Raw genomic sequence first — 26,688 nt, forward strand, 5'->3', positions numbered from 1 at the left:
CCGCAACAAAGACCCGGCGCAGCCAAATAAATAAATAAATTTTTTTAAAAAAGAAAAGAAAATATGCAAATGACAAATAAACATAATTTGTCATTAGGAAAGTGTAAATTGAAACCACAATGAGATACCACCGTACTCCCACTGGAACGACTAAAATTAAAAAGACTGTGGGTACCAACTGTTCAGGAGGATGTGGAGCAACTGGAATTCTCATAACACTTTTGAGAATGTAAAGTGAGGCAGTCACTTTGGAAAGCAGGTTGGCTACTTTTTAAAAAGTTCTTTAAGTTCTTTTAAAGTTATGCACCTACCCTAAATCCCAGTCATTTGACTCCTAGGTGTTTACCCAAGCAACTGTCCCAAAGACTTGTAGACAAATGTTTGTAGCAGTTTTATTTGTAATGGTCTCAAACTGAAAACAACGCAAATGCCCACCAACATGAGAATGAATAAACAAATGGTCATATATCCACATAATGGAATACTATTCAGCATTGAAAAGCAATGAACTCTTTTTTAAAAAATTTTATTTATTTATCTAACTATTTATTTATTTTTGGCTGTATTGGGTCCTCGTTCCTGTGCATGGGCCCTCTCCAGTTGCAGTGAGCAGGGGCTACACTTCATTGCGGTGCGCGGGCTTCTCACTGCTGTGGCCTCTCCTGCTGCGGAGCGCGGGCTCTAGGCTTGCAGGCTTCAGTAGGTGTGGCGTGCAGGCTCAGCGGTTGTGGCGCATGGGCTCAGTTGCTCTGCGGCATGTGGGATCCTCCCGGACCAGGGCTCGAACCCGTGTCCCCTGCATTGGCAGGCGGATTCCTAACCACTGCCTCAGCAGGGAAGCCCGCAATGAACTCTTGATACACACAACTACATGGGTGAATCTGAAAATAATTATGGTGAAAGAAGCAGCCAAAAAAAAAAAAAAAGAATTTATTCCAGTTATATAAAATACGAGAAAATGAAAACTAATCTTTGATGACAGAAAGCAGGTCAGTGGTTGCAGGAGGGGAAGGCAAGGAGAGACAAGAGGTAGGATTACCGAGAGGCAGGAGGAAACTTTTGAGGGTGATGGATATGTTCATTAAACCTCTGCAGGATGGGGAGTGAGCGGTTGCAAAAAAGCCAGCTTTCTGCAACCCCCAGGCTCTGAAATGAGGGGTGGGAGGAGGGGCTAGGTCGCGCATGCTCAGTCCTTCCTCCACGCTCACCAATCAGATCCCGGCTGGGCTACCTGACTAGTTGCCGACGCCGATAGATCTGAGAGGCCGCCATGGTGAAGAGGAGCCACGTGAGGTGTGCGCGGCAGGGTTGACTGAGGCATACCAGAACTCGGTGACTTTATATCCTGAGTTCACAGAAGCGCCATGGAAGCACTCTAAGCAGGCAAGTGATTTAAGCCGGTGTTCATTTTGAAACGACATTTTGAAGCTCTGTGGAAAATGGGCTCGAGAGGGTGGGGAACGACGCGTCGGGAGGCTGTGGTAATTTTTTTCTCCTTGTTGGTCTCCCTATTCAACCACGAACTCTTGGAGGGATAGGACTCTTGTACTTATCACCAAAGTACCCCTTCCCCACATGCACCCCGGCCCCATGGCTGGTGGTCAGTAAGTTTTTGTTGAACGGGTTGAGTAATCCCAGTTCACACAAGCTTGTAAGAGCCGCGTTCGGCTTTAGCGCTTTTGGACTCCAAACCCTGAGGTCTTTCCTTCCAAGCATAATGACAATCTAAAAAAAATGTTGGGTGTTCCTTTTGGGCTTTAGCAGTCTAATCAATGAGTGACTTTCCCAGCTCTGAAATGCCTGCCATCAGTAACGAGGGGTTTCCGAGGGTGAGTGGAGAGATTGGTGTATTTTTAAAAATTATGCAAGATTGATTCAATGAATATTACGTACCTACTCTTCTCCGGGCACTGCATTTGGCTCTGGATATTTCAGTGAGGAGGGTGGGCATAGTCCCTGCCCTCACATAAAACAGACAAAATAATAAACAAGAAAGTGTGCTAAGTGCTCTAAGATCTCTTTCTTTCTCTGAAATTTTGAAATTTTACTGTGATCTGCTCTTATGTGAGTTTTTTTTTTTTTCTCCTTTTTTTCCCTCTCAGCGTGTTGAGCACAGAATTGCCCCCTACAGGAAACTAAGCCTTTTAGGTCTGAGAAAGTTTTTTTGTATTAGATCTTTGATAAGTTCTTCTCTTCCATTGTTTTCCTCCTCTCTCCTGAATTGGATCTTCTGTTGTTCAGCTGTGGGACCTAATGAGTGGCACGTCTAATTTTATTTCATTCTCTCTTCTATTTTCCATCTCTGCTTTTTGTTCTACTTTCTGGGGTAATTTTCTCAACTTTATCTTTCGTGTATGAATTTAAAATGTTAGTTATCTTAATATTTTACTCTAAATTGGTCCTGTTGTTGTAGTCTCCTCCTGTTTAATGAGTGCAGTATCTTATTTTTCTGAGAATGTAAAATGCAGTTTGGGGGGAAGTTTTCTTGTGTTCCATTTGTGTGGTCTCTATTTCCTTTGAGTTGTGTTTACAGTTTGTTTTGTTCTCTGACTTTCATGTTGGGGACTTTCCTCAAATAATATTAGCTAACACTTACAGCATTGTGGGCAAGTTTAAGCTCTTACAAATATTAACCTATTTAATCATCATAATAACTAATGAAGTAGGTGCTACTACCTTCAATTTATAAATGCTGAAATGAAGGAAATGAGAGCTTGAGTAATTTAACAAAGGTCACACAGTTGGAAAGTGGTGGAGCCAGGATATTAACTAACCAAGGCAGTCTGGGACATGTGTTCTTTTTTTTTTTAATAATTTTTTTTAATTTATTTTTTTTGGCTGCACTGGGTCTTCATTGCTGTGTGCAGGCTTTCTCTGGTTGTGGTGAATGGGGGCTACTCTTTGTTGAGGTATGCGGGCTTCTCATTGCAGTGGCTTCTCTCGTTACGGAGCGTGGGCTCTAGGGTGTGCAGCCTTCAGTGGTTGTGGCTCATGGGCTCTAGAGCGCAGGCTCAGTAGTTGTGGCGCACAGGCTTAGTTGCTCCGTGGCATGTGGGACTTCCCTGACCAGGGCTCAAACCTGTGTCCCCTGCATTGGCAGGCAGATTCTTTTTTTAATTTTTAAAATTAATTTATTTATTTTGGGCTGTGTCGGGTCTTCGTTGCTGCGCACAGGCTTTCTCTAGTTGCAGTGAGCAGGGGCTACTCTTCGTTGCTGTGCGCGGGCTTCTCGCTGCGGTAGCTTCTCTTGTTGCAGAGCATGGGCTCTAGGCATGTGGGCTTCAGTAGTTGTGGCATGCAGGCTCTAGAGCGCAGGCTCAGTAGTTGCGGCGCACAGGCTTAGTTGGTCCGCAGCATGTGGGATCTTCCCAGACCAGGCCTCAAACCCGTGTCCCCTGCATTGGCAGGCAGATTCTCAGCCACTGCGCCACCAGGGAAGCCCTGTTTCTAGATTTTTTGATGATGGCCGTTCTGACTGCTGTGAGCTGATACCTCATTGTAGTTTTGATTTGCATTTCTGTAATGATTAGCGATGATGAGCATCTTTTCATGTGCCTGTTGGCATTTTTTTAAAAATCTATTTATTTTATTTATTTTTGGCTGTGTTGGGTCTTTGTTGCTGCATGTGGGCTTTCTCTTGTTGCGGCAAGCAGGGGCCACTCTTCATTGAGGTGTGCAGTCTTCTCATTGTGGTGGCTTCTCTTGTTGCAGAGCACGGGCTCTACGCATGCGGGCTTCAGTAGTTGTGGCACGTGGGTTCAGTAGTTGTGGCTCATGGTCTCTAGCGCAGGCTCAGTAGTTGTGGCACACGGGCTTAGTTGCTCTGCAGCATGTGGGATCTTTCCGGACCATGGCTCGAACCCGTGTCCCCTGCATTGGCAGGTGGACTCTTAACCACTGTGCCACCAGGGAAGCCTCTGTTGGCCATCTTTATGTCTTCTTTGGATAAATGTCTGTTTAGGTCTTCTGCCCATTTTTTGATTGGGTTGTTTGTTTTTTTGATATTGAGCTGTATGAACGGTTTGTTAATGGTTTCCTTCGCTTCCACTCCCTCATATTTAAGAATGAGACCTTGCTTCTGATTAAAGATGGTGGATTACACACCCATATTTACCTGTTTCTTCTACTAACCCCACAAAACAAAAATAAATGGATAAAATAATAAGTAAATAAATAATACATTGAAAAAAGGAGAAAACAGTTACAAAATTTTGGAAGTTAGGAAGCCTATGGACCAATGGTCACTGACTTTGCATATCCCAGAAAGCTAAATCCTAAAGTGATGTGAGAGAAAGCCAAAGGCAAACTATTGATAATTTTCCCTGTGGACCACCATCCTTTTCTCTCTCTCAAGCTTTCTTTCACACACACACACACACACACACACACAGACACACACACAGGTTTGGAATAGGAGGCACCAGGAATCTCTGGACATGGGGGTGAAGTGGGGCTGAAAATAGGAAGATAGGTTGAAAGAATGGTAAAAATCTGTTAGATCCTGTCTGGCTTCACAATCGTCAGATGACTGCCCATCTCTGCTATATACAACCTGATAGAAGACTGAAGGTTTATTCTCTAGAGAGGATAAAGCAGTCTTAGTCTGGGGGACAGTAAGTATAATTGAGGTACAGAGTACCACACTGAAAACAGGCAGTAAATGAACGTTTACACATTAAATTGAGGCACTTTAATATGTATCAATATTAAACAATTAAATTCTCCCAACAGCCTTATAGATGTGGGTGTTATTGTTTTTCCTGACTTACAGAGGAGAAAACTGAGGTGCAGTAAGACTAAATAAGTTGCCTAATATCACATAGATAGTTACAAGAGAATATTTATAACATACATACATATAAAGAAGAATGCTGTAACAGACACCTATAACCCAACCTCCTACCATTCAGTTTACGAAAAAAAAAAAAAGGAAAAGAAAAGATAAAGAGAATATTACTTTTACCTTTGTGTTTTTGCTTTTTTTTTAACCTTTACCTTTTGAGTTGTGTTCCTTCAAAACCCAGTCCCATTCTTTTCCCTCTCAGATGTAACTGCCATCTTGAAATCTGGGTTTATCTTTTCCTTGCTTTTCTTTCTTTCTTTTTTTTTAAAATAAATATTTGTTTATTTATTTTTGGCTGCATTGGGTCTTCATTGCTGTGTGTGGGCTTTCTCTTGCTGTGGCGAGCAGGGGCTTTTCTTCGTTGCGGTGCACGGGCTTCTCATTGCGGTGGCTTCTCTTGTTGCGGAGCATGGACTCTAGGCACGTGGGCTTCAGTAGTTGTGGCATGTGGGCTCAGTTGTTGTGGCTCGCGGACTCTAGAACACAGGCTCAGTAGTTGTGGCACACGGGCTTAGTTGCTCCATGGCATGTGGAATCTTCCCGGACCAGGGATCGAACCCATGTCCCCTGCATTGGCAAGGGGATTCTTAACCACTGCGCCACCAGGGAAGTCCTCTATGAGATTTTTACAAATGAGGAAATTACAATTAATAGTGGGGCTATGCTTTGCTTGAGATCACATGTTTACATGTGGTAGAGCTGAGATTTGACCCAGGTTTGTCTGATTCCAAATGTTTCAGTATGTAACTGGGTAGAATATCATAAGTCAAAGAGCAGAAACATGGTTGTTTCATGGCTGTTGATAAATATTGCCAAATTGCTTTCCAAAGGATCGTACTGGTATAAAATACCAGTGTATCAGTTCCATCACAATATCTTGATCACTGAGTATGTAATAAAAAATTTTAAGTTAAAAGATATAGGATTATTATTCTATATTGACTTTCTTAAGAATGAATGATAATTATATAGTCCTACTTATGCAGACAGTCTTTTTCCTTGCCCATTGATATACTGAGGCCATATTTATTAAAAATACTTTTCCGTTGAGCCCCCTTGTGTATTAATGGAGGTGAAGGAAGATAATAGGAGTTAATTCTGCCCCTATCCTTTCCACTGATCAGCAGCTTGGTAACATCCACCCAGGTAGATTCTGGGTCGAAAGTTGAGTTGTTATTTACGTTCACTAAGGGATCAAGATAGGACACCACAGGTTGACTACCATCTTTGGGGTTCATTTGGTATATAGTATGTCTACATCTACTTTTATTTTAAAGAGGATGCCTTTCCTGGACATACCTGACCCTTAACTTCAATATCCCAGAGTTCTGTTCCTAGACTTGGATGTTCATAAGATTCTCTAACCCACTCAGGGCCAGCCTATCCAAAGGACTCTCCTGTTCTGCCAGCCCAGGTGTAGGGTTTTGGGGCTTCCATGTGTGCTGTAGAAAGCCCAAAGAAGTGGACTTGATCTGGGTCAGTTCCAGCTTGGGTGGAACTACACTGTGAGTCTGCCTTGGATGTCAGAACCAGGGACAGCTCCTTCCATTCCTCCCCCTGCTGCCCCTCCCCTGGCTTAGGCTGGGGAGAGAATGGGCAGCTTTGGGAATGGTGTACTTCTCTGGCCTCTTCTCAGTGTTTCTTGCTTCCTTCTTTATGCTAGGATAGCACTACTGATAGTCCCTGGTATAAGTGCTCTGTCTTACTTTCATGCCCTCCGTTAATGCTGCTTAGAATGCCTTTCTTGCATCCTTCCTGTGCCTGGCTAATTCCTGCTCATCCCCCCAGGCCTGTTTAAGTAGGTACCTCTTTTAGGAAACCTACCCTGATTATCCCAGACTGAGTTAGACATATCTCCTCTTAGTTCCCGTGGCACCCATGCTTGCCTTTGTCATACTCAAAATTGCATTGAAATGACCATCTGTGCTGTCCAGTGCAGTAGCCACTTGCCACATGTATTAAGCACTTAAATTTGTGGCTAGTCTTAACGCACCAGATTTCAAAGACTTATATAAAAAATGTAAAATATTAATAACTTCTTATATTGATGACATGTTGAAATGATAATCTTTGGAGGTTAAATAAAATATTAAAATTAATTTCACCTGTTTCTTTTTACTTTTTACAATGTGGCTGTTAGAAATCTAAAATTACAAATGTATCTCACATGGTATTTAGATAGCACTCAACTGTATGTTTGTCTCTTCTTAGGGGTAGGAAGTGGCTCTAATACATCCTTATCTCTTTGTATTTCTAAAGCTCAATACACAGGGAATGACGGAAATACCTGATGCTAGTCCTCAGAACTTGGGGCTGGAAAACAAGGGTCCAACAGACATCATTACATTATTTGGTTTTTCCATCCAGGAACTTGGCATCTCTCTCTACTTAACTCACTTTTTCTATTTAAGAAAACTCTCTTTAAGAGTTTTCACTGTCAACTCTACTTAACTTACTTTTTTCTATGTCTTATTGATTCTTACACATTTTCTCATAGAACACAAGCATCTCTCATTAAATTTATTTCTAAGTATTTAAAATGAGATATTTTACCCTTATAGTTTCTAATTAGTTATTACTTATACCAGCAGTGAATGCTATAGATTTTTGCTTATTTTCTTGAATCTTTCCACTTAGTCTTACTAATTTTAAAATTAGCAAGACTGTATATTCCTATTATATAATTGCAACAACTGCAATAAAGATTTTTTCTTAAATACTCAATTTTATTTCTCTCTCTCTCTCTTTCTCTGTCTCTGACTCCCTCTGCTCTGGCTAAAATATCCAAAGCAGTATTAAAATAGTATCAGTGGTGAAGAATGACCTCATTTATTCCTTAAAAACAGGAAAGCAGGGCTTCCCTGGTGGCGTGGTGGTTGGGAGTCCGCCTGCTGATGCAGGGGATGCGGGTTCGTGCCCCGGTCCGGGAGGATCCCACATGCCGCGGAGCCGCTGGGCCCGTGAGCCATGGCCGCTGAGCCTGCGCGTCCGGAGCCTGTGCTCCAAAATGGGAGAGGCCACAGCAGTGAGAGGCCCGTGTACCACCCCCTCCAAAAAAAAAAACACACAGGAAAGCATCTCTGCTTCTCCACTAGCTAAAGATAGATATTCTATTGTTAAGGATGATTAATTTTAATTATTTTTATTAAGAATGGGTCTTAAAATTTATCAAGTATTTTTATCACAACTATCCTGTTTATTTTTTGTTAATCTACATATATGGTATATATTTATTTTTGAACCATTCCTGAATTACCCTTATGCTTGTGATATGCTGCTCTTTTTTTTTTTTTTTTTTTTTTTTTCTTCTTTTTGCGGTATGCGGGCCTCTCACTGTTGTGGCCTCCCCCGTTGCGGAGCACAGGCTCCGGACGCGCAGGCCCAGCGGCCATGGCTCACGGGCCCAGCCGCTCCGCGGCATATGGGATCCTCCCAGACCGGGGCATGAACCCGTATCCCCTGCATCGGCAGGCGGACTCTCAACCACTGCGCCACCAGGGAGGCCCCGCTGCTCTTTTAATAATAATGTCATATAGTGTTGTGAAGAGTGTTGACCCTGGAACCATCCAGCATGGGTTCATGTACTGCCTCTGCCAGTTGCAAGCTATGTGATCTTGAGCAAGTTACTTAGCCTCTCTGTCTTCATTTTTTTTTTTTTTTAGTTTTTAAAAAAATTTATTTATTTTTGGCTGTGTTGGGTCTTCGTTGCTGCGTGCGGGCTTTCTCTAGTTGCGGCGAGCGGGGGCTACTCTTCGTTGCGGTGCGCGGGCTTCTCATTGCAGTGGCTTCTCTCATTGTGGAGCACGGGCTCTAGGCACGTGGGCTTTAGTAGTTGTGGCACGTGGGCTCACTAGATGTGGTCATGGGCTCTAGAGCACAGGCTCAGTAGTTGTGGCACACGAGCTTAGTTGCTCTGCGGCATGTGGGATCTTCCCGGACCAGGGATCGAACCCATGTCCCCTGCATTGGCAGGCGGATTCTCAACCACTGCGCCACCGGGGAAGCCCTTCATTTTTTAAAAAATTAATTAGTTAATTTGGCTGCGCTGGGTCTTAGTTGCAGTGTGTGGGATCTTTTTTAGTTGCTGCATGCAGGATCTAGTTCCCTGACCAGGGATCGAACCCGGGCCCCCTGCATTGGGAGCATGGAGTCCTAACTGCTGGATCACCAGGGAAGTCCCTCTGTGTCTTTATTTTTAATGATAGTACCTGCCTGTGCTGTTTATTTACCTGTTGCTTCTTAGCCCAAGCACACCTATATGTTCTATGATGCACCAGGATTTTTGTGAGGGTAATGTGAGTTAACTTATGTAAAGTGTTGGAACAGTGTCTGACACTTAATATTAAGTAAATACTTAATAATGTTAAGTGTTAATATTATTATCCTAATTTTAATTAATCTCTTACAGAATTCTGTAGGCTAGTATTTGACTTGTGATTTTTGCATCCATATTCCTGAGATCTCTTTTTGTAATATCATCATATGATAAGAGATGTGGATCTTTATCTGCTATTGTGAACAAATTAGGAAAAGTCCCCTTTTTCTCATGTTCTAGAACCATTCATATAACATGGAACAGAATTATCTCTTTAAGGAATGGTTGGAAATATTACACAGTAAACCTTCTGCGCCAGATGCTGTTTGGTAATTTTTGATAATTTTCTCAGTGTCCTCCTTAATTGTTGCTCAATTCTTGCTTTTTATTCTGTTTTGAATTTTTTAAAGGAAAAAAATTGTCGTTTAAACTTTTGATCAGGTATCAAATTCATTAGTCTATAGTTATGTAAAAAATTCCTTTGTATTTGTTAAATCTCTGTGATGAGTTTTAAAATTGGGGAGATAAATATGTTCACTGTCTTGATTGTGATGGCGGTTTCACAGGTTGATACATATGTTAGAATTGATTAAATTGTATACTTTATGTGCAGTTTATGTATGTCAATGATAGCATAATTTTAAAAAGTCTACCAATTGCATAAGTCTTTTCAAAGTACCAGGTGACATTTATTAATTCCATTGTTCATGATTTCTGATTTTTAAAATTATCTCCAGAAATATTATATAAGAAATACATTATATTATAGATAAAAAGAGATGGTGGATGCAGGAGGTGTTAGTGATTCATTTTCTGATAATAGGGTATACGATTTGTTTTATGTCTACTATACTACCTTGATTTCATTGTTCCCAGGCTGTTTTTTTTATATTTTAAAAAAGGAAAGTATAGGGCCTCCCTGGTGGCGCAGTGGTTGAGAGTCCGCCTGCCGATGCAGGGGATACGGGTTCGTGCCCCGGTCTGGGAGGATCCCATATGCCGCGGAGCGGCTGGGCCCGTGAGCCATGGCCGCTGGGCCTGCGCATCCGGAGCCTGTGCTCCGCAACGGGAGAGGCCACAACAGTGAGAGGCCCGCATACCACAAAAAGAAAAAAAAAAAAAAAAAAAAAAAAAAGGAAAGTATAGATGGAGATACAGTTTTTTTCTTAGGCCATTCTTGTTGTTTTGGGGCCAGGAAACTCTGGGTTTAGGGAAGTTGTGTAAGTGGAAAGATCTGAGGTCTGGCCTGCATAGCAGAGGTCCTTGGGTGTGACTTAGCTATGGATTGAGGTGGAAGGATTGAACTGGAAACAGAAGGAGCCAATAGCTTTCTGGGAAGGTACATCAGGAGTTACTGGAAGAAGTCTGAATAAGAAAACAAGATACTATCTGGAATTCCTTTATACTCTACCACTTTGCCTAGCCAAGAGTGAAATCCTTGATGATGAAGACACTCTGCAGAGAGACTCTGCAAGGCCAGGGCCAGGCTTGACTTCACTAGCCACTTTGGAGGTGGATCAGAATAGTGACCAGTGCCTTTCCACAAAGTTAAGTGTGAGGCTTCATATTTAGAACAGGGGATTCAAACTCTTCTTAAGGAATGCTGAGCTTCTAGCTTAGTTACACCAAGGCAAAGATCTTGCTATTTCTGAGGATGTTTTGATGCCATCTATTTGATACAGATCATCCCAAATTTACTGATCATTCTGGGCACAGCTTGTGCCAACCACTAAGGGGGGACAGAAGTGCATCTGATATGGTCCCTGCTCTTAAAGAATTTAGAATGTAGTACAAGAGACAGACAGTAATTATGGTAGTAGCCAATACTTCACCTGCATTCTTCTAGGTACTGTTCTAAGGTCTTTATATATATTAATAACAGTCCAATGAGGTAGGTACTATTTTCACCCCCTAAAATAGGGGAGGAGGAAATTGGGACACAGAGAAGTTAAGTAATTTTCACAGCTAGTAAATGGCAGCACCAGGATTGGAACCAAAACAGTGTGGCTCTAGAGTCTTTGTTCTTAACTTTATCTTGTAGAGCAGTAGTTCTTCAAGTGTGGTCCCCAGATGAGCAGCAGCAGCCCCATCTGGAAACTTACCAGAAACATGTATTCTTTGGGTCCCACTCAAGACCTACTGAATCACAAATTCTGGAGGCGGTGCTTAACATTCAGTGTTTTAACAAGCCCTCCAGGTGATTCTGATGTCTGCTATTTGAGAACCTCTCTAGAGAAAAGCAAAGCATACTATGGGTAGCGACTGGATATGGTCTCTCTCTTAAGTTTCTAGCCTTCTGCACAGCATCTAGTGTAAAGTAGGCATCAAAAAATACAGATGGATGCATACATATGAATGAATATATGGAAAAGGGATGTTTGAGCTGGGGTCTCTTACCACCTATCAATTGATGCAGACCAAATAGGAGAAATGTTCCCCGAAACTGTGAGACCAGCAAGGAGGTAATTGTGATACTTTTGGCAAGGTATGGTAAAGGTCTGCACCAACACAAGGAGCCATCAGAAGAAAGTCAGGGAGATCATGCGAGAGCAGTTCAGCAGGTAACCATGTCAGGTCTTTGTGAACAGCTGTATAGGGGAAGAAGCAAGGGAGAGGGAGAAACTGTCATTTCTGGGATGAAGGTGCCCTTCGCAGAGACAGGAGGTATAGGACAAGCACGTTTGTGGGGGAAAGATAGAGTTTGGTTTTGGACTCTTGAAATTTGAAGTGCTGGTAGACCCAGGTGGAGCTGTCCAGCAGACACTTGGAAATATGAGTCTGAGACATGGTTGGAAATAGAGATTTGGAAGGATAGTTGAGCCATAAGCATGGATGAGACCTTTAAGGGAGAAGTGGGGAGTGGAATGAGAAGAGATCTGGGTTTGAAACCATGGTGAACACTGTTATTTAATGAATCAAAAGCAAGAGGGGGGCGCTTGAAGAAGGCTGAAAAGGGCTTAGGCCATAGGAGACCTCAGAAAATGCTGAAGCCCAAGTAGAAGCCTCAAAAAGGAAGGAGAGGCAAAGTGTCAGATGCTGCAGAGAAATAAGAGTTGCAAATTATCCTTTGAATTTCGACACAAAAAGTGTTTTAAGTGACATGGTGAGGGCAGAAGCGGATTGACTGAGTTCAGGCGTAAGCTGTAGATGAGAAAGTGGAGACAGGTGTTTCCCAGGTCCCGCAGGTAGAGCTCAGGAGCTGCACTCAAGTTGAGACTGCGACATCTTCCAGGGTAGGCAGTCTCATTCGTATCTGTGGTCTCAGCGCCTGGTAGTCGGCCTGGAAGAGAGGGTGGCGTCAGTGAGTTCAGTGACTAGGGACGGAGAAAGGCTTCTTGGAGGCAATCGCTTGCAGCCGAAGCTTGAAGGATGAGGGTGATTGGGAGGAGAGGTGGGAGGCAGGGCCCCTGGGTGACGGGGCTCTCGGAGTGTGTGAGGGTGACCTGGGAATGAGGTGGAAATGTGCGCGTGGCCCTGTGTGAAGGGGGGAGGCTGTGTGTAGGCTTGGAGGGACAGGTTTGGGGAAAAGACAAGGCCGGAGGCTGCTGCGGGGGGGGTTGTCCTCCCGCCCCGCCCCACTTAAGCCACTGCGTGGTTCCGCGGCGCCTTTACCGGAGCCCTCTAGCCGGGCTGCATGGCGACGGGTGACCGCCAGGGGCCGCTGCCTCCGGTCCCCGGTGCCCCCGCCCCTCTCCATTGGCCTTTGTTGCTGTCGGAGCGCCCCGTTTGACTCGTTCCCGTCCGCCCCCTGGGCCTGGCGGTCGCGCCTGCGCACTGGCAGCTGGCCGGGCGCTAGCTGGGGGAGCTGCTGCAGGCTCCGCGGCGGCGGCTGCAACGGAGGCTGCGGGGGCGGCGGCGCGAGCGGCCGGGCTTGGGGGGGTAGCCGAGCCCGGCCCGGGAGCCCAAGCAGCTAAAGTGCGGGGTACCTAGGCCCTTCACGCTGGACTCCACAGTCTCCGGGCCGCCTGACCTCCGCACGGGTATATGGGATGGAAGCGGGACCCTCGGGAGCAGGTAAGGGCCCCCGGCAGAGGGGCACGGTGCATGCTCCAAGGACTAGGGGACTCCCGCGTGAAGAGCAGGATTTCCGAGTGAGGAAAGGTTTCCTGAGTGAGGAAAGGGGCTCTTATGAGATGGGGGGCCCAGTTTGAAGGGGGCTGTGTGCAGTTCCGGGGGAAACCTTGTGAAGGGAGCTCTGAGACGGGGGCCATTTATCAAAGGAGGCTGTATGCACTCCTAGAGGTGGGAAGTGCTCTGGGAGAAGGGCCTCAACGCACGTAGGGACACTCGGAGATCCCGGGAGGCCTAGGGAGAGGCCCGGCAGGTGGCAGGGGGCGGGCCCCAGGTGTCCAGGAGAGGAGGGGGTCGACACAGATGGGCCCAGAGCTGCCGCATGCCGGGGGCGGGGGCTCAGCCGGACTGGGCTGGGCTGATGTCTTTTGGGAGAAGGCGCCAGAGCTGGGCTGTGAGCTCCGCCCCAGCCGGGCCTGACTCGGGGGCGAGGGTCAGGGGGCAGTGGGTGGGGATCCAGCCCCGGGATCCCCCCCCCCACCCAATCTAGGGAGATGGAGCGGAGGCGCCGGAGCATGCGCGGAGGTGGCAGCTGGAACGGGTTGCCCGATGTGGTGGGGGCGTGGCCGCCCGAACCCCCCACCCCCAGACCCGCAGGTTGGCTTGGAAAAAGGAGCGCACTGTTGGGCTGCAGTCTCTCTTAGGTTATGCTGGCAGAGTACAAGTGGAAATGGGCCCCTTCCCCATCTTGGGGCTCTTGCACTTGGCCCTGAAAACCTTCAGTCATAATTTGCCAAGAATAGGTTGAGGGAAACTGCTAAAGTGCCTTATTCTGCCACTGGGATGAGGAAAGACTGGGATGGAAGCAATGTTTTAGGTTATGAACGGATTCTCCTTGAAGACAGGCCTTAAAAAATGTGTTGGTTACTGAGGTACCAAGGCCAGGACCAGGTTTACCTAGAAGGGGTTTTCTGCCTGGTTTGCCCGGACCAACAGTGAGCAGAGTTGGGATCTTTTAATCCAAGGAAAATGACCTCTCTATTGAATGTCTCCTGAGTTGACAGCCTAATCTTTCTATAGCTTAATATTTTTATGTTTGTTGTCCCCCACTGAGTATCTTTTCTTTTTCCTCTCTCTACTCCCCAGAAACTGTCAGGGCCATGTTATTAGACCCAAGGTCGTCAAGCTAGCCTTTTGTCACAAATAAGTTGTTTGGGATAGGGGGAAGTCTATAGCCTTCACCATGGTGTCCCAGGTGATAGCCTTAACTTCTCCTTATTTACAATCAGGAGAAAAGGCGGTAAGAATAGAGGAGAAACTGAGGCAAGGCTGTCCCAAGAAGACCAGAGACCCTGTGTGTTGTGTAGTGGTGGCACCTCCTGTGTCCTGTCTCTTACCTGTTTGATGGGAGGAGCAGTCTGGACCTGGGAATCCTTTAGGTCTTGTCTCACTACTTCCTTCCATTTGATCTCGGGGTGGGAATAAGATTTCCATTTGGGACGGGAATTTCATTTCTGGTTGAAGCATCTTTGTCTTTTATACCAGATCTAATCCCCTTAAGGAAATAGCTCCTGCCGACTCATTCAGTCATCCATTCAGTGATCTATAAGTACTTAGTGACTACTTTCCCCAGGACAAAAACAACCTTGTAAAGGCTGTGTAAACCTTAAGGTGGAATGCAGGGAGCAACTGACTTCAGAAAACGACTTCTTCCTTCCCTTAGGCCCCTTTCTCCATTCCACGAGCTCTCCTGGTTTTCTGGGCTGGAGACTACTTGCAGCAACCCAGGGACTAGAGTAGTAGAGGTCACAGAGGTCCAGATGGATTGCTGGGAGCTGGCACCCATACCAGACTGCTAATGATCTATTATGATGAATTCCTAATGGTCTCTAGAGTGATGAAAAAGTTGACTTCTTTTTTGGTTCATGCTACATATTTATAGCTTCTAGGGAAGGAACTAGAGCCTGGTATCTGGAGTTGGCTGTAGCCTAATGGGGCAGGCTTTACCTCATCAAAAGGTGTAATTGAAATTCATTCTGGAAGCTGTGAGTGGAGGGATCCCATAACTGTCTCCTTCCTAGGCTCGGACTATTTTCTTGGAGGTTTGAGGACACAGTATGTACACAAAGCAAGGTATTGTTGCTGGCTTCACTGGGCCAGGTGTGCCTTCTGTGCTCAGGTGTGTTACAAGCACATATACTGGACTGGGAGCTCCCAGAGGGTAGAGGTGGTGTCTGATTTATCTGTGGAACCAACGAATGTCTAGGCCCTGACACAAGTACGTCTTTATTTTTTGAATTGAATCACATTCCAGTGTGAACATAAATGGGTTAAGCACGTGTGTGGATATTTAATAATTTGTGTGTACTCAGTGTGTGGACAAATTCTTTTTGGAACGATTGGCCTTTTACTCTTTGCTTACCGGACAGCTAACCCAGCCTTGAGTTTGTCTTTGGCTAGCTTATTGGGAGGTATGTGGGCCTCAGAACTGCAGGGAAGGAATCCCTGAGCCAGGCCTTTCAGCTCTGTTACTTTTCCTTCTCAGGGCTGGTTGAGGATGGGGGAGGGGGAGTGTCCTTTTCATAGCCCCTCCCTCCTTGCTTTTGTCTGCAGGGAAGGGCCCCGCCCCTTTCCCCCAAGGCCCAAGCTTTGTCCTCTGTGCTGGGGCCCTCATCTGCATCACAAAGTGGCCGTCTGTCCCTGTCTGGGTCTGAAGGGAAGTGTCTCCCTTTCTCAGACTAAAGGCTGGGGGCAGGGTGGGGTTAGGGGAGGAACTTTGTACTGCTGTAAGGCTTGCAGGGGAGTGGAGTGGGAGAGAGGTTCTCTCTTCCTCCTGCCTTCCCTAGTTTGGGTATGAAGGGGAGGGTGGGGGCTCCCTGTTTTTCCAAAGCCTCCTAGGAGTGGAGGGTGCCTAAGGCTAAGTCTGGTGTGTAGTCCTGTTTCTGGGGGAGAGAAAGCTTTGAGGCTAGAGTGTCTGTCCCATCCCCCATCATTTCTACCCAGCCCCTAGCTCTAGGGGATGTCTTTCTCCCAAGGCTCCTAACCATTATTCAGCCTGGGAGGCTAAGGAGGTGAATGGAATGTAAGAACTTGGGGAGGGAAAGGGTATCTCTTACCAGCTACTTCCACTAGGGTCATGTTTGTCCTGTGCTGGGTTTATAATTGTTTCTGAGCAGTGTACAGGTGTTTGTGTGTTTGTGTGCTGTGTATGCTTGTGTGTTCTTTGTGGTGTGTCTATGGATCTGTTTGTTAATTCATTTAGTATCTGTATATTGAACACCTATATGCCAGGCACTGGAGATTTAGCAGTGACCAAGGCAGATACAGTCTGTATCTTTGAAGAACTCACAATCTAGGCTGGTGAGGGGTATGTGTATGAAGGTACACTGTCCAGGTCTAAGTATGTGTTTGGATGTATATGTTTATCTATGGCTTGTGTATAATTTCTGTTCAGCTCTTTCTGGGGTATGTGGCCAGGTGCTAGTAGTTAAGCTTTCCCTTCCCCAGGTAGCTGAATCCTGGAGGCCTTTTCTCCCCAGGCTGGGCCACCATTCCCATCTGTGTTTCCCTGTCTATGGAGTAGGGTAGGCTTGACAGGTGGTTAGAAGGAGACACAGCAGCTTAGCTCTGGAAAGCATGCCCCTCCCTTGAATGGTTCTGACCTCTTCCTGACCCCCCCGGCTGAGGATATGCCCCATCCCCCCAGCCTCGCCAACTGTGAAAGCAGATCTCTGGTAATGGGAGGTTCTGGGCTGTTTTGTCCCTCTTTCCTCCCACCTGGGCTGGTCCTCTGCTGGCAAAGACAATAGTAGATGCTGACAGAGGGTTCTCTTAGGCAGTTTCCTCTTTTCTTCCCTTTCCCCTCAAGCTAGAAAATAAAACCAGGGGCAGCAATCAGACTGGTGGCAATAGAGGAGAAAGTAGTGGGAGATGGCCCTGCCCTAGCCCTTTCCCAAGGGCTGCCTCTGTCTTAAACCCCTTCTGCTACTGTCTGGGCCCTCTGTGTAGAAGGAGCTGTGGGCCTGGAAAGAACCTTGTATTCTTCTTCCCAGAAGCAGTAATCTCGTCTTCTCCAGGATGCTAATGTCTTCCCCTCCTTCCCAAGTCCTCTACTCTAGTTTACTCTTGCCTCAGTCTCCTATATTTAGCCTGTCTTCATTCCCTAGCCTTTTCTTCTTTTGAACTTCTTCATTGTCTCCCCACTTGCAGCCTTGCTTCTTGCCCAGGCTCTCAACTCTAAACTATCTTGCCCCAGCCCCTAACTCCAGCCTTTCCTCCTTCCCAGTTCAAGCATTTTTGGGCTGTGACCTCCAGTTCCAGCCTCTTCACCAGCTCCGTGTTTCAGCCTCTCTCCTTTCCTTAGTCTCCAGAATCTGTCCTTTTAGCCTTTTCTCCTTTTCTGCTCCATCCTCAGCCATTCGGTTGCCTTAATCTTTTCTCCGACACTGCCCTCTTCCTTGCGTGGCCTCCCCCCATCCCCCCGCCCCAGCACTTGGCCTTCTTTAGGTCTTCCTCCTGCCTGCAGTGCAGAGAAGCATTAAGATGATACTGTTTTGCGTTCAGGATGGTGATGAGTGAAGTGAGCATCTGGCTGACAGATAATAAGGCTTTCTTGGTCTGCTAGATACCTGAAGGAGTCTTCATCTAGTAGAGGGAAGAAAGAGTTTTGTTACTAGAGCCAGATTTAGCCCGTCTACTTAACATGTAATAGGAAGATATTACATACTCATTTGATGAATTTAAGATAGACAACAAGGGTAATTTTCCTAACTCGAAACAGTTTTTAAAAAATGAGCCTGGGTTGTTTCAGCCAGTGGAAGCCCTCAGTTGGGTTGGGTAGGCAGGAAAGAGGCTTTTCCTACACTTTGCTGCTCCCATTCTAGGAGGCCTTGTGCCTTCTCTGATCAGAGTGGTAAGGAGATTACCAGACTCTACCCTCACCAGCCTCTCTGTCTTGTAGCTGCAGGCACCTACCTGCCCCCCCTGCAGCAGGTGTTCCAGGCACCTCGCCGGCCTGGCATTGGCACCGTGGGGAAACCAATCAAGCTCCTGGCCAACTACTTTGAAGTGGACATCCCTAAGATTGACGTCTACCACTACGAGGTGGATATCAAGCCGGATAAGTGTCCTCGCAGAGTCAACCGGTAAGTAATGCACATTTAAGCCACTAAGTCCAGTAGTCCTTATTTTCCTGAGTCTCACAGCCTTAAAAGAGAATCCAGAGGTGTAAAAGAAAAACTAGTAGAGGGTGATATCACCAAATTCAAGAAAGTTCTTGAGGAAGAGATTCTAAGTAAGGTAAATGTTGAAAAATATCACTGGATTTGGCTATTAGGAGACAATTGGTACCTTTTGCCACAGTAGTTTCAGTAGAGGAGTTGGGCTGGTAATCTAACGGTGAGTTAAGGAATAAATGGAAGGTAATGTGGTAGGGATAGTGAGAACAGATAGCTTTTTTCTAGATAGCTTGATAGTGAAGCATGGGGAGAGAGGGAATATGTTGGCTAGAGAAGATTATAGGGGTCAAGTATAGTGCCTACTGCATTTCATTATTTGATGAAATGAGTAAATGAAAAGTTTTTAAGAATGAGACATGGGTATGTTTTTAAACCGAGAAGGAGCTAGTGCAGGAGAGGTTAAAGGTACAAGACAGAGAGGAGAGGAATGAGTGGGATGTCCTTGCTGAGGCAGGAGGACATATATATATATGCACAATGTAAAAAAAAATTTTAATATTACAGGAAGAGTAGCAATGTCTTGTATTACCCTGGCCTCCTGTCTCCTAGTCCCTTTCCCCAGATGCATTCATTATTACCATTCTTGAGTACACTTCGAGATATTTTTCTATACATATGCAAGCATATATGTTTATAGAACATTTTTAAAGCACACAGAATACAGAATCTTATATACACTGCTCTGCACCTTGCTTTTTTCCACTGAACAATATAATTTGGAAAGTAATACATATCAGTACCTACATATCTGTCTCATTCTTTTGCATAGCTTCATAGATATTCCGTTGAATGGATATATTGTAACCTATTTAATAAATCTATTCAAGAACATTTAGGTTGAATCTAAACTTTTGCTACAAAAATGAAACTGTGTAGAATATTAATATAGATACATTTTTGCACGCAAATACAAGTGTATCTGTAGGATAAGTTCCTAGGCTGGAATTGCTGGCATAATCCATTTAAAATTTTTGAGATGTTGCCAGTTTTTTTTAAGGTAAGTTGTACCAATTTATACTCCCATCAGTAAGGTATCCCCCCATATCCGCACCAATTCAGTATATTGGATTTTTTAATTGTTGGCATTCTGATAAGTAGAGAATTATATCTTGGTCTAATTTTAAATTGTATTTCTCTACTGAGTGAAGTTGAACATATTTTCAGATGTTTAAAAATTGTATATGGAAGGGATATTTCAAGTGTGAGAGGAAAGAAAGAGGAGAAGAGGCAAGTGTATATAAATATTTGTTTATATGTCTGGGAACTTGAGGGTGGCCTTGCCTTCTTTGTTCTACTCCTTTCAAAATTATTAAAGATGCTTTTTGATCTGAGGTAGGAGTGGATTCTGTCGTTAGGGGGGTAGTGGAGAAGGTTTGACACAATTTATGAGGATGGAAGCAATCAGAGATATGAAAAAGATTGCTGGGCAGCACTGAGGCCTAATTGGCATTAAAACCGTGTGTTTACAGTTGCTTCCAATGTATAGTTTGAGTCTTTTTATCCAATAGTATTCAAGAGCTTTGGTTTAAAAAGCAAAGGGTTCAGATAGTTGGATGGACTGGGATTTTGAAGGCTAGATGGATACTCTGGAATCTAAGTAGCAGAGGACGGGAAGTGAAATCAAGAAAGAGATGATAATGGAGAGAAAACAGGGTGGTAGAACTAAGGACTTCAGAGAGATGGAAGAGATGAGGTTCTTCTTCCACACTTTATTCCTATTCCAATTCAGGTCTCTTCCCATCTACCTTTCTTGATCATCAGCTTGGGGATTGGAACAGCCTAGATTTTGTTCCTGATTCTGGACAGACCCTGAGATTAAGCCCTTCTCCCCTCAGCCTCCTCCTCTGCTCGGAAGGCACTCACAACCATTCTTTTAGGTCCTTCGGAGCCTTGGTGATCCGAGGACCAAAAATATCACCTGGGAGCGTGTTAGAAACGTAGAATTTCAGACTTTGCTCTAAATCTGCTGAATCAGAATCTGTATTTTAGATCTCTAGGTGATTCATATGAATGTTGAAGCTTGAGAAGCACTGCTTAGAATAGAGATTAGTAGCTGGTAGGACAGAATATAGTAGATGGGACATGGCTTGGAGTTTAAGTTACTTCCAAGAGCTTGAAGTGGCAGTCTTTCAGCTTCCACTGGCCTTTCCCATTCCCCACAGGGAAGTGGTGGAATACATGGTCCAGCATTTCAAGCCTCAGATCTTTGGTGATCGCAAGCCCGTGTATGATGGAAAGAAGAACATTTACACTGTCACAGCACTGCCCATTGGCAATGAACGGGTAAGGTTGGGAGTCAGGCTGGACCTGTGTCAGGGGTCTGGGGAGGGACAGGACTCAACTAAGCCTGTTTGGAGTCTGGCAGTCCAGAGATCCCTTTCGTCTTTTGTGCTGAGAAAATGTGTTTTAGGGTGAGGGATGGGTAGGTGCTGATGTTTATTTAGCCTCCTGTATGTCTGTCCCTGTCCAAACAGACTGAGATTAGACTTAAAATCGACCTAAGGGACTTCCTACTAAGTGTGGTTGAGAGGGACAGATACGCTGAGCCAAGGTGGCTGGAGACTAAGGGGCTGGATTTACTCTGAAGTTTTCATTGTGAGTCCCTATCAGCTTAAGAAGCAGATTCTTGGGAAATCTATGGGGTGAAGGATAATAGGGGCAAGGCAAGGAATATTGGACCGTGGGACAGCATCAGCAATCTTTCATCCCTTTCTCTTTCCTGAAGGTTGACTTTGAGGTGACAATCCCTGGGGAAGGGAAGGATCGAATCTTCAAGGTCTCCATCAAGTGGCTAGCCATTGTGAGCTGGCGCATGCTGCATGAGGCCTTGGTTAGTGGCCAGATCCCCGTTCCCCTGGAGTCTGTGCAAGCCCTGGATGTGGCCATGAGGCACCTGGCATCCATGAGGTACTGGGTGTAGTTAGTATCTGGGCTACAAGTGGTGGCAGAAATGCTGTGGGAGGAGGAGGGGAATGAGCATATATTAAGGTCCCACCATGTGCCTTTCAAATAAAAATTCTTTGAAGCCCTACCATATACCAGGCAAGTGTGCATATACATTTAGATGGTTTAAAGCTTTGGCCCTGTCCCTTTTACATATCATTGGACCTCACCCCATCTGTCCCTGCAGGGCAGTAAAAGGGGAGAGACTTGCACAAGGTCAGTCACACAACTAGTAAAGGATCAGAGCTGGAATTAAAGCCCTGGTGTCCTGCCTTCCAGGCCAGGGCTCCTCCGTGCCCAGGATGCCTCACAGGGTGGGGGCCTGTGCCCGAGGGACCAGTTCTCTGCCTGTCCCTGCCAGGTACACCCCTGTGGGCCGCTCCTTCTTCTCACCGCCTGAGGGCTACTACCACCCGCTGGGGGGTGGGCGCGAGGTCTGGTTCGGCTTTCACCAGTCTGTGCGCCCTGCCATGTGGAAGATGATGCTCAACATTGATGGTGAGTGGGGAGAGCTATGGAGCCAGGGGCACCCTGCATCCAGTGACCACACTCCCAGCCTCATCCCTCCCAGCTCTGTAACCACACTCCTAGTCTAATCCCTACAGCCCTGGGACCCCTCCCCCATCCCAATACCCTATAAAGAAGAGGGTGTAAAGAGCAGTGCTTCCATTTATTCTGGAAGACAGAACCTGAGCTGAGCTTTACCTACCATGTCCCCACAGTCTCAGCCACTGCCTTCTACAAGGCGCAGCCAGTGATTGAGTTCATGTGTGAGGTGCTGGACATCAGGAACATAGATGAGCAGCCCAAGCCCCTCACGGACTCTCAGCGTGTGCGCTTCACCAAGGAGATCAAGGGTGAGGACCCAACCAGGCGGGGAGGGGAATCAGTGCTACTTTCTCTTTAGTCCTAAAAGGAAATCCCCTTGGGATATATTCAGGGGAGAGGCCAAGCCTGGGCACATGAGCAACCTTTTCCAACCCTGACAAGCAGTGTGTGTGTCCCAGGCCTGAAGGTGGAAGTGACCCACTGTGGACAGATGAAGAGGAAATACCGCGTGTGTAATGTTACCCGCCGCCCTGCCAGCCATCAGACGTAAGTTGACAGGGCTGCTAAGCCATACTGTTGGTGGAAGAGGGCCGATATTTCAACATACTCTGTTCACATTCTCTGCACTCACACCTGGCCCTGAGGATGAGCCCTGTTTTTGAAGATAAGCTGTGGGAATTTGGCATCCCTCCCCTAACCTTCCCAGATCCATTGATACTCTCCTACCATTTTTACCTTCTTGGTCTCCACCTTTCCTTCTTGGGCGTTTACTAGAGAGCAGGTGTCTTTCTCTGGCTTCTTTCTCAGTTCTATAAATGTTAGGATCTCTCTCAACTTATTCTTCCTCCTGAAAAAGAAAGTTGAGATCCTAGGCTAGACCCTTGGGAAAGTTGTCACTGATTCCATCTACCTTCTTCACCTCAGACTGTGCTGGACTATGAGTGCTTACTGTGTGTCAGGCTTCATGCACAACACTAGAAATACAGATGAGTCAGATACCATCTGACCATTGTGGAACTTGCCTTTCAAATCTTTGGCTTCACTCCTGGAGCCCTGTATTTCCTCTGCCTTCCCATGAGTGGTGGGAGTGCTCAAAGAGGTTGGATAGGGATGAAGTCAAGTCTGGCGCTTCCCATGGTTGTAGGTCTAGAAAGGTGTTACTGAATGCTGGGCTATGACACCTCTTTCCCTTCCCCCAAACAGGTTTCCCTTGCAGCTGGAGAGTGGACAGACTGTGGAGTGCACAGTGGCACAGTATTTCAAGCAGAAATATAACCTTCAGCTCAAGTATCCCCACCTGCCCTGCCTGCAAGTTGGCCAGGAACAAAAGCATACCTACCTGCCCCTAGAGGTGAGACTGCCAAGTAATGGCCTGGCTGGGGAACAAACATGGTACCTGCACACTGATCATCAGAGGTCTGTTCTTCCATTTGTAGTCTCTCATCATTTTTAGGTTTGGAAAATTGATGTTCTGGGAGGTCATTCTGTGAAATGTAGGCCTCACTCTTAACTGCTGAGTTCTTTACTTATCCCGCATCCTGCTCTCGTATTCTTTCAGGACTGCCAGGCAGAGGCGAAAGCTGTATTTACTGTTTAATAAGTAATTAGTTCATTCAGGACAGAGATTTCAGATACCTAGACTCATGTCCTCTTAATTTCTCTTTCCCTTGTCTGGAGCTGGGGATCTAAATGACCTAAAGATACAAGTATACTTTATTTTACAGAAAATGGACATGAATGTTACCTGTAACGTGAATCCTATATCCCCAGTGATCAATGTGTTCCTTTTTTTTAAAAAAATTAATTAATTTATGTTTGGCTGCATTGGGTCTTCGTTGCTGTGTGCGGGCTTTCTCTAGTTGTGGCAAGCGGGGGCTACTCTTCGTTGCGGTGCGCGGTCTTCTCATTGCAGTGGCTTCTCTTCCTGAGGAGCACAGGCTCTAGGTGCACAGGCTCAGTAGTTGTGGCTCGCGGGCTCAGTAGTGGCTTGCGGGCTCTAGAGTGCAGGCTCAGTAGTTGTGGCGCATGGGCTTAGTTGCTCCGCAGCATGTGGGATCTTCCCAGACCAGGGCTCGAACCCGTGTCCCCTGTATTGGCAGGCATCAGATTCTTAACCACTGCACCACGAGGGAAACCCAATGTGTTCCTTTTGAAAAAGTTTTCGCTCCAAGATTTGTCATATTTTTATACTTCAGCAGACCTTTGAAATTCTGCAATTAAAGAAAGAATAGTAATGCTCTTAAGTCATTTGCATTAAGTCATAGAATGCAAATGGAGAACCACTGGGCTGTATTTGGTTTTCTATACACTAGCCAAAATGTCTAATGAGAAACTATCTCTGACTGCTTCATTGTCTAGTCCAGTGCTGCTCAAAGTGTGGTCAGTGGACCAAGAGCATAGGTATTACCTGAGAGCTTGTTTGAAATGCAGAGTCTCAGGTTCCACCTAGACCTACTGAACCAGTATCTCTTTTAACAGAATCTAAAGAGGATTCATAAGAACATTTTAGTTGGAAAAGCACTAGCCTAGATTACCGTCTTACTCTGTTCTAGCAGCAGGAGTCAGATAGCTGGGACCAAAACTTAAGCCTTCTGTGAGCTTTTGGGATTTCAGAACTAACTAGAGGAAATTAGGCTGAGGGGAGAAGAGGTCCCAAAGCCCAAGAACTCTGACTTAGTAATAGCTGCTGATGCACAGAAAGTGGGATGAAGACAGTATGTTCTCTGAGATGTAAACAGAAGCCTTTAACGGCAATTACAGCTAAGTAGATAGGCTTTGGATAATATCTACTGCAAGCTGAGATTTGTTAGCAAATTGACATTACTTCTGTTTAAACAATAGTTTCCAAGGTGAATAACTTATGTATTTTGATTTTTACTGTTGCTTGTTTATTTAACAAATATTTATTGAACTCCTACTATGAGTCATACGCTCTTAGGTGTGGGGAAAGCAGAGATTAACAAGACAGATAAGGTCCCTGCTGTCATGGAGCTTATAATCTAGAAGGGGGAGATAGATAATAAATTGATAAATAAGATAGTTTCAGTTGGTGGTAAGTGCTATAAGAATAATAAAACAGGTTAAGGGGATAGTCATAAGGGTGGAGCGGGTTGGAGATTCACTTTAGTTATTGTGGTCAGAGAAGGCTTCTTTTTTTTTTTTTTCTTTTTGGCCACACTGACGGCATGTGGAACTTCCCCAACCAGGGATCGAACCTGTGTGAGTGTGGAATCTTAACCACTGGACCATCAGGGAAGGCTTCTTTTAGGAGACATTTGAGCTGAGTCCCAAATTATGAGATAGAACCAACCTTTTACAACCTGAAGGAAGAGCCTTCCAGGCAAGAGTTTAATAGTGAGTACAAAGGCTCTAAAGCAGTAGGGAGCTTAGATCTTCTTAGAGAGACAGAAGGCTTAGTGGCTGGTATGTAGCGTATGAGGGGAGAAGTAGTAGGAGATGATTTTGGAGAGAGGTACGGGGTCAAATCACATAGGCTATTGTAGGTGATAGGTTTTTTTTTAGAATTGCTTTATTGAGATATAATTCATATTCCATAAAACTCACCTTCTTAAAATGTACAATTCAGTGGGTTTTAGTTAATTCACAGAGTTGCGCAACCATTACCGTTGTCTGATTCTAAAACATTTTCATCGCCCCCAGAAGTAAGCCTATACCCATTAATAGTCACTTACCATTCCTTCTGCCCTCCTCACCAGACCCTACTAACCACTGATCTACTTCTGTCTCTGTGGATTTGCCTATTCTGGACATTTCATATAAATGGAATTATATAATATATGGCCTTTTTTAAAGTGGCCTATTTCACTTAACATAATGTCTTCAGGGTTCATCTGTATTGTAGCATACGTCAGAATTCCCTTCCTTTTTAAGGCTGAATAATATTTTGATGTGTGTATATACCACATTTTGTTTACCTGTTCATTCATTGATGGACACTTGGGTTGCTTTCACCTTCTAGCTATTATGAATAATGCTTCTATGAATATAGGCATACAAATATTTGTTCTAGTCCCTGCTTTCATTTCTTTTGAGTACATACCCAGAAGTGGAATTACTGGATCATATGGTAATTCTGTGTTTAATTTTTTGAGGAATCACCCTACTGTTTTCCACAGCAGCTGTACCATTTTACCTTCCCACCAGCAATGCACAAGGGGTCCAATTTCTCTACATCCCTGCTTTAGTCTTTTTTCCAGTGTTGATTCTGTAGTTGAAATTATCCGTAAAGAGTTCTACAACTTTGTTACCTTCAAGAGAGCAACCTCACAAATTTTAACAATTCTGGATTTTCATTAAGGGAATTGACTCATTCTTTGAGGTACAGAGTTTAAGGGCAGGTGACCTTGTCCTGGTTTTCCCTACCATTGTTCAGTATGAACTCTGGAGGTTAGGCAGAGAAGCAGTACTTAGTGTATTGGCCCTATGGGAACAAGTTTTACATTTCATTTCATCTAAATCCTCACTACAGCTTCAAGAGACAGCTAGTGCTTTTTCCGGTGGCTAAAATTAAAGAAGCAGAGTCTTAAGAGTGGTTAAGAGTCCTGCCCAAGGTAGCATCTTCTAGAATTGGCAAAGCTGGACTTCAAACTCAAGTGTTCTTGAGTTCTCTCTACTTTGCCAAAAGGCTTCCTGTTCACTGCTTCCTGAATATAGTATATTGGGCAATGAAAGTCTTATATATCACTAGAAAGCCTTTTCTGATCTCCACTGTGTTCTCTTGGGCCCAGTACAGAGGAACCATGTGGCAGGATGTTCCTCACACCAACAGA

At 45.1% G+C, this 26,688-nt stretch overlaps 1 protein-coding gene across 3 annotated transcripts in view; it reads left to right on the forward strand.

Moving 5' to 3' along the window:
• The first annotated feature begins 12,950 nt into the window (after nt 1-12,950).
• The window catches only part of LOC309798991 (protein argonaute-1), a 30,543-nt gene continuing 16,805 nt past the window's right edge, over nt 12,951-26,688 (forward strand). For 2 of the 3 annotated variants that reach the window (XM_082611918.1, XM_082611919.1), the window contains exons 1-8: nt 12,951-13,172; nt 18,130-18,313; nt 20,569-20,689; nt 21,132-21,313; nt 21,711-21,847; nt 22,072-22,206; nt 22,357-22,444; nt 23,102-23,249. In XM_082611918.1, the coding sequence (XP_082468044.1) occupies nt 13,148-13,172; nt 18,130-18,313; nt 20,569-20,689; nt 21,132-21,313; nt 21,711-21,847; nt 22,072-22,206; nt 22,357-22,444; nt 23,102-23,249 (1,020 nt within the window). In that variant the 5' untranslated portion in view covers nt 12,951-13,147. Of the gene's footprint in view, nt 13,173-18,129; nt 18,314-20,568; nt 20,690-21,131; nt 21,314-21,628; nt 21,848-22,071; nt 22,207-22,356; nt 22,445-23,101; nt 23,250-26,688 lie in introns of those variants that run through there. The other variant, XM_082611920.1, reaches the window with a different exon arrangement.

Source organism: Mesoplodon mirus (assembly GCF_964341445.2).
Source record: "Mesoplodon mirus genome assembly, chromosome: 3".
Lineage (NCBI taxonomy): Eukaryota > Metazoa > Chordata > Mammalia > Artiodactyla > Ziphiidae > Mesoplodon > Mesoplodon mirus.